The sequence below is a fragment of the Buceros rhinoceros genome, unplaced genomic scaffold (genome assembly GCF_000710305.1).
Source record: "Buceros rhinoceros silvestris isolate BGI_N320 unplaced genomic scaffold, ASM71030v1 scaffold18256, whole genome shotgun sequence".
Lineage (NCBI taxonomy): Eukaryota > Metazoa > Chordata > Aves > Bucerotiformes > Bucerotidae > Buceros > Buceros rhinoceros.
Genome location: NW_010419500.1, coordinates 1 through 7,390, shown reverse-complemented (window position 1 = coordinate 7,390; position 7,390 = coordinate 1). Strand labels below are relative to the sequence as shown.

The 7,390-nt window shown below is 53.8% G+C and overlaps 1 protein-coding gene across 1 annotated transcript in view; it reads right to left on the bottom strand.

Annotated features, from left to right (window-relative positions):
- POMGNT1 (protein O-linked mannose N-acetylglucosaminyltransferase 1 (beta 1,2-)) overlaps window positions 1–6,441 on the bottom strand; it is a 13,166-nt gene extending 6,725 nt beyond the window's left edge. Inside the window, exons 1-8 of the mRNA XM_010138959.1 lie at window positions 6,331–6,441; window positions 3,170–3,278; window positions 2,651–2,766; window positions 2,275–2,340; window positions 1,742–1,855; window positions 949–1,066; window positions 557–655; window positions 1–36 (exon numbers count right to left, since the gene is read on the bottom strand). Coding sequence (XP_010137261.1) covers window positions 1–36; window positions 557–655; window positions 949–1,066; window positions 1,742–1,855; window positions 2,275–2,340; window positions 2,651–2,766; window positions 3,170–3,278; window positions 6,331–6,441 — 769 coding nt within the window. The remainder of the gene's footprint in view (window positions 37–556; window positions 656–948; window positions 1,067–1,741; window positions 1,856–2,274; window positions 2,341–2,650; window positions 2,767–3,169; window positions 3,279–6,330) is intronic.
- Window positions 6,442–7,390: the final 949 nt, after the last annotated feature.

Sequence of the window (7,390 nt, the reverse complement as noted above, 5' to 3'; positions counted from 1 at the left end):
GGTTCAGCTCTGTGTCAGGCCAATGGCACTCAGCATCTGGAGGCACCAAGGAGGAAAATCAGACGGTGGCTCATCCCCACTGCCTCACCTTGCGTGCTCCAGGCTGCACTGCCACAGAGACAGCTCTCCCTGGGCTCAGCCATCACCAAGTCAGTCCTTGTTACCATGAACCAACATCATTTCCGGATGCCAGATACAAGCACAGGTGCCACTCAAGAGCCATCCCCATCATATGGCCTCTCTGAGCAGCAACTGGCCACATTCAAGGCCAACAGTCAGAAAAGACTGGACCAGGCCTGGTTTGGAGAGGTGACAAATGGCCAGACCATGTTCCCACTTCCCCATCCTCAGTTTTCTCAGCAACCACACCTCAAATTGCCATGCAAGCATGAAGAAGGAAAGCTGGCTCCATTTTAAAAGTTACTATCCCCATTTCAAACAGCCTTAAATCCATCCTGGGTTGTTGCTAACAGACCCATGGCTGTGACTCAAAACCACCAAGAGGTAGGCATCTCTCAGAGATACCTGGCACTGCAGAGGGGATCTTACTTCCTACCTTCCACAGATGTCAGATGAACTTCTGTCTTCAGCAGTACAGGGTCACCCCATGTTGAGAGGGCAGGCGACTTGGCATGCTTCTCGCCGTATACTTCCCCTGGAGCAGGGACACGGGGTCAGGACTGTCTGGAGGGGCCCTCTCCGACAGTGTAAAGGGATCACCAGGGCTGTAGCTCAGGGTGCCAGCTCAGCACCTTTTCCCACTGGCCTCTGGTGAGCTGCTGAAGGGACATGCTCTGCCTCCATCCCTTCCCTCACCCCCAGGAATGGAGTTGCTGCCCTCTGGAACTTGTTCCCTTCTCATATGGTCTGTTGGGGAAGGGCTGGGTTTGTCTTCACCTGGCTTCTCCCAAAAAACCAGAACCCTCTCCCAGCCTCTGCAAGACTCACCTCCCTTCTTCCCCACAAACGTCCACATGTCTCTCCAGCTCAGGAATGGTGCAACTTGGCTCCCTAGGCTTTTCAGGACATTCTTGGCTGTGTCCTTGAGGTGAAAGGAGCCTTCATCCTGGAGTAAAACACAACTCTGCAGCTGAGATCTGGCTCCTGATGCAGATGAGAAGTGTCCCATCAATACCAGAGATACAGGGCCCACTCCTACCCTTGAAGTAATTGAGCCAGAAACCTTCAAGATTAGGTTCCTGAGGTCTCCACACCTCTGAACATGCCGGTGGCTTCATCATAACTCACAGGGAGGTCTCAGGAGTCATGGACTCCTGTTTTCTCGAGATCAAATTATTCTCAGGCAGGGCCATGTGTTCAGCAACACTTTACACAGCAAAACCTGAAACCTTGAAGAAGCACAGTGCTGCTCACACAGCAGCCCAGAGCCAGTACAGTCCACAGTGCCGCCTGTAAAGCCTCGAACTGGAACCCAGAAGAGTCCCACCACATTCTTATATTTCCTCATGCCCATTCTCCACCTAACCACTTGTTCTTTACTGCAGGCTCTGACACATCTTCTTTTTTGCTCTCCTGCCTTGGTGGGCACACAGCAGCATCTGTAGTAACAAGGGGGAGCGAGAGGACAAGGGAGGCAATCCAGCCAGGGAGGCACAGCCCAGTGACGATGTGACATTTAGCCCTGGGAATGCCTGCTGACATTCAGGAGACACCTGCCCAGGTGAGCTTTAAGGCATCCTGACTCAAGGTGACTTTTTCTTTTGACACTAAGGTCACATACCTTAATGGTGAAGATCAGGATCCGGCCCCGGGCAACCATGTTGAGGAAAAGTACCATGGCTTCATCTTCATGGGGAGAATAGGTGTCAAAGACCCTCTTGGCCATCACATGACCCTGTTGGCATTCAAACATTGGATGCATCTTAAACACTATACGGCCAGGACACGCAGAATTACAGAAACCTGTCCTGGAAGCCTCAGTAACAGAACACCACAATGAGCTGCTTTTCTGGTACAGCAGGGAGTTGGTCCCTAGGCAGGCAGAGCCCTTGGGCCTTCATGCATGACATGAAGTGCACTGAGGTCCACGGGACAGCATTACCCAACCTTACAACTCCTCTCCTGCCTGCTCCCCAAAGACAGTGAGGCGAGCACAAGAGAAACGCTGCAGGGGCTTGCTCTGGAAACTACACACAAACAAGCATTTGGGGACTTCTCTCCTGGCCGTCCTTTGCCTCATGTGCCCAGCAATTAAAGAGCAAGGACAAACATTGCCCAGTAAGTCCCACAAATGCAGACACGGGCATGCTCTACCGTAGCCTGATTTAAGACGATGACGTGGATTCCTCTTCCTTGCTCCCGAGCCTCATCTTCCAGGACCTGTAAGCAGAGAAGCAATGAGAACTGCACACCAAGACCTCTTATTCCCCGCCTATTCAGCACAGCAGAGCCCTCAAACAAAGGGTAATTCTCTCTCCTGTGATGTTTTCGCTTTGCTCATGGCAGCGACGGACATCAGGGTAGAAGACAACATAGGATAACACCTTCAGAGTCCTGTAGACAGGAGGGAGATCCACTCCTGAGCTTCTTCCCAGCCATCAAATTGCTCTCATCACCCACTGCTTGAGGCTTCACCCATTCAGCTCCATCCATTCTCTGCTCACAGGAACAAGCAGCACCCACCACTTACCGTTGTCCCATCTACAGCCACGTAGACCTTCGACCGGCTGGAGTACACCTCGACATCCAAGACCTTCTTGTTGCTGACAGGGTGCCTAGGGACCTCCACGTTCAGCATCTCATCATCTACAGGGGAGAAATGCCCAGTCTCAACTAGCCAAGCCACCTCTGGCTCGTCCCTGTTCAATGCTAGCCCAGCCAAGCCTCCAGAAGATCACATCTGTCAGTTACGCCAGCCCAACAAGACATGGATGGATCACAATCTGCAGGGATGGCAGGTAAGGGAAACCCAAAAAGGCAACAGGTCTGTTCACAGCTATCCCGACACAGACCTCTGCAGCCAAATGTGCTGAAGCCCTTGAGTAGACAGACCAGGAATGGGAACAGCCTTTTCTATTCTTTTTTGTTAAACCCACATGCACAGACCTGTCTTTCATGCTGCAGCTGGTCACAAGTTTGCCCTGACTTAAGTAACTTCCTTCCCTCCCATTTCCTTGCTTTCAAAGCAAAGCAAGATGCTGCCCCTCACCATAGTCCTGTGCAGACTCCTCTTCCTCCTCATAAGCAGCTCTCCTGGTGTCCAAGATCAGCTTGATGTTCACAATTACAGTCACAAGCAGGAAGAGGACAGCACCTGTCTGCAATGCAAGATGCTTTGCATTAGCAACTTGTAAGTAACAAACTCAAGATCAGTCCTGCTCCCCGGCAGGGGCTGCAGGGCATCCCAAGGAGACCTTGCCAGGCATCGTAAGCATCTGTCATTTCCCCTGGTTTTTTTCTGGGGAAAGGCAAAGAGACAGAAATACAGGTGACCAAGTGAAATGCTTTCATCAGCTGGAGGGCACTAACTTCTTGATAAGTGAGAATTAATCCACTTCCAGCATATCTCTGCTTCCAGATCTGCAAGCCGATTCCTGCATCAAGGTTGAAGGTCTCTGCAGCCAAAGACTTTGGTAATTCAGAGTTATAGCCCCCATGGTAACCTTAACCTCTGCCTCTCCTGCAGCATCACTACTGTCATCTCTCCCTCTCCAACCAGAGGATGTATTCAGAGTACTCAGAGGGGCAGGAGATGCTGTGTGACCAAAGTGACGCAAAGGGAAGAAGCTGAGGTCTGACTTCAGGAAACTGCACTGTGCCACAGGCTGCAGAGAACAGCCCTCAGCAGCCTGGGTGGATGCTGACACAGAGGGCTATGGAGGAGTCCATGGAAACCCTCAGCGTGAGCGCCACCATGGCCCATGGCCTTGTTGCCCGCAGACCAAGAGGGAGAAAAGACTACAACATTTCTACAAGGACCTGTATTTCCTTAAATGCACCTTGCTTCTCTCTTCCTCAATTTCAGTCTTTCTTCTGGTATTTGGACCCAGCATAAAGCAGGAACTACTCCACACTAAAAGGGCCTTTCCTAAGACAGAGCCACACAGGAAGAGTTGGATCACAAACATCCCGTGCTGGAAAATAATCCACTTGTAGGTGTACACTGCATGAGCACGTCTGGTCATGGCCAAGAGGACAGTCTAAGAGCTGTAGCAATGGCTTGGGATGCAGGACTGAAAGACAACACCTCACCTGAAGCAATTTGTCTTTACTTGACCCTGGGAGCTTTGTAAGCCTGGGCCCAGGTGCTTCTTCATGGTGGAAAGGTGATGGCAGCATGTGGTGGCCGTGGGGCTCTGCATGAGGACAAGGTCCAGGCCCAGTAGCTACAGCCCTACCCCAGGGCTGAGGAACAGCTCTAGCAGGAAGCCCAAAAGTGCCGTGGGCTGTAGCCATGCAGCAAGGGAAGGCTTTGCTATTGGATTTAAGACACAAAGCCCTGAGCAGCTATTACCCCCAAAGCTAACACCGCTGCAAGGACCCACCACCAACCTCCACGCCAGGAGGGTCCATCCAGCTCACAGCAGAGCAACCACAGAGGCCCAGATCTCTGCTGCTGACAGATTCATCCCATAGCACAAAAGCTCAGGTCCCTTGGCCCAGCCACACTTTGGATGTCCCAGATGGTTTCAGTTTCAGCCATGCAAGCCCAGATCCTACTAACGTCCCTGGAGCACACCAAAACTCAGTGTGGAGATGTCACAGTAACCCAAGGAGAGGAGGGGAGAGGTTGGTGGAGGCTGTTCACAGCCTGGTTCCCTCACAAGGAGATGTTGAAATGGGTCTCGGGTGGTTTTGAGAATCTTCCCTTGCCCCTCGACCCTGTAACAGCTTGCTTCCCAAAAATCTGTGCCTTTTTAATCTCTAGGACCCTTGATTCTCTGAAGTCTGGTATGAGATTGAGATCTCACACAGGCCTGCTCTTGGTGAGAGGCACTAAAGGGATCCCTGCCCTACCTGGCCAGCTACTGCTTCAAAGCTGCATATTGCTGCTATCTCTGCCAAGAAGCCAAGTGGGTTCCAGAAGTCACTGAGGATGGAAATCCAGCAATAAGACAATGTGATGATATAAATGTCACTATGGCATTTTGACTGATCTGCCGTTGACTCAGGAATATGAGCACCTTTTGGGATATGTGCACAGAAAGCTTTTAATAGGCAAGAACAGAGCCTTGGGATCTCAGCAAGGAGCAGGTTGTGCCTGGTGGCCAGCAGCAAGACCACCTTACCAACCTGCCCAGATCTTCCACCCGTGTCAGTGCTGAAGAGATGGGGGCAGCCCCAGAGACCAGAGTGAAGAAGGCAGCACTGAGCAAAACCAGCAGCCAAGTCTAGCAAAGCTGGCTCTGTCAGAATTGCTGATAGAGGCCCAGCTGCTGTAGGTTTGGCTACTCCACACCTGCAGCTCTGGTTTACATATTTTAAGCCAAATTTTCACCTGTGTTTTAAGCTACAGCAGTGTCATGAAGGAGAGAGATGAGAGCAGACAGGCTCTAGCCTGTTGCCCCCAGAGCGATGAGCAACGTCTGCCTGAATGACCAGGCCCTGTTCAAGCCCTGAGCACCCTAAGAGATGCAGGACCAAGCAGTCTCCTTCCCCAGTGAGCTCTTGCAAGTCTTTTGTCCTCCCAGGCACATGCAAAACCCTCCTCTGCTTCTTCCCACAGCGCTCAGCTGTCAGATTTTATGAGCTCTGCTCACCTCAGGAATGGCCCCTTTCCTGCAGCTTGCTGCCAGGGGGCCAAGCCCTTCCTGTCCTCACACCCCTAGACACCCCCAGGATGCCGGCTCCACAGAGGATTAACCGTTTTACAGCACAAGCAACCAGGCCCACGCCTTTCCCAGACACCAGCTGCCTCTGGGGCACGAGATCCTGCTACTCAGCCCCATTTCCTTTGTGCACCTGTTGTGCCTTATACCTCTGCTTGGTTTGCAAACCACATGGAGCAAGGACGGTTTGCCACTGCAGGATGAGCCCTGCTGCACTTGGCATGCATCTGGAAACAGGAGGGGAGCAATCAGGTTTTTACCTGAAAGTCTCCCAGAGACACCTGGATAATCGCATCTCCTGCCATAGCCACCCAGCAGGTCCATTTGCAGGTGGAAGGAGCTGCTAGACATGGCAGACCCTTCCATGCGTGAGCACAAAGCCACTGGAGATAGCTTTTGGGGAGACAGATTATGCTTCCTCAGCATGTTAGGTCACCCAGGAGTGCCAGCAGAGCCACTTCCATCCACGCAGCTGCTCCATAAGCTTGTAAATCCTGTAGATTATCGTTCCTAATCCACTGCAGGCCTGTGGGTGACTCACCTGGCACAGCTTCCGCAGTGCGCGCTGGTTCATCAGCTTGTACTTCCAGGCAAGGTACCAACTCCGCTTCTTGTGAGGCTTGACAGCGGGGTTGGGTTTCCACTCGTCCATAGTCACGGGGGCAGCCGTGTGGGGCGGGGGTCAGGACGCACTCTGCTGCACTCTCGTGTCCATCGGGGCTCCCTGCCAGGACGGGATGGGTGCAAGGTGAGGGAGATGAGCGCCTTCAAACCTGCTCCCCAGCAAAGACAGGGCCTGGCAGAAACAGTGGCCACAAATGGCACTGACGTACTACAAGCAAAAGGCCCTCAGAGCATCCCTGCCTGCCAACACACCCAGCCCCTTGGGAAGCGATCCAGAAGACCAGGGCTTGCTGAAGGAAGCTAAGCAGGACAGTGGGAAGCCTTTGAAGCCACGGGCCAGTGAGGACCTCCGATCCATGCCGACCCCTTCACGAGGCTGCTGCAGTGCAGTGTGCCCATCGCGTGCTTGGAAAAGGAAAAGCGGCCGAGAGGCACAACCTGGCAACAGGCTCCAGAGCAGCAGGTGTTACAGAGGTGCCATTGCTGGCTGCACCTGGCTGTATATATATCTGCCTGGTGGGAAGAGGAACCCTCTCCACTTGCAGCAGCAGGGCTGTGAAGCAGCACCATCCCCACTAGTGGCGATGGAGCTAGCCTAGACATGGGGACCAGAGCTGGTCCGTAACCCTGCTAGAGATCCCAGCCCCCCGGGGCAGAACGGCTGTGCCCAGGCTCCCCACACAACCTGCTGGGTCCGGTGCGGGACACAGAGGCCCGGCAGAGCCATAAGCCTGGCTGGACCACAGTCTCTCCCAAGCGGGGCCAGGCAGGGTGGAGAGCCCACAGCAGCCACCCACGGCGGAAGAGGAGCCCCGGGAGACCCAGAGCCCTCAGGGGAAGGGCAGCGGGACCCCCGCGATGCCGGAGGGAGGGGGGCGGGTATTGCAGAGGGACCCAGGGCTGCGGGGAGCTGTCGCGAAAGGAGCCCAGGCGCTCCGGGCAGGGGGAAGGAGCGGCAGGCGCCCAAGGATGGAGGC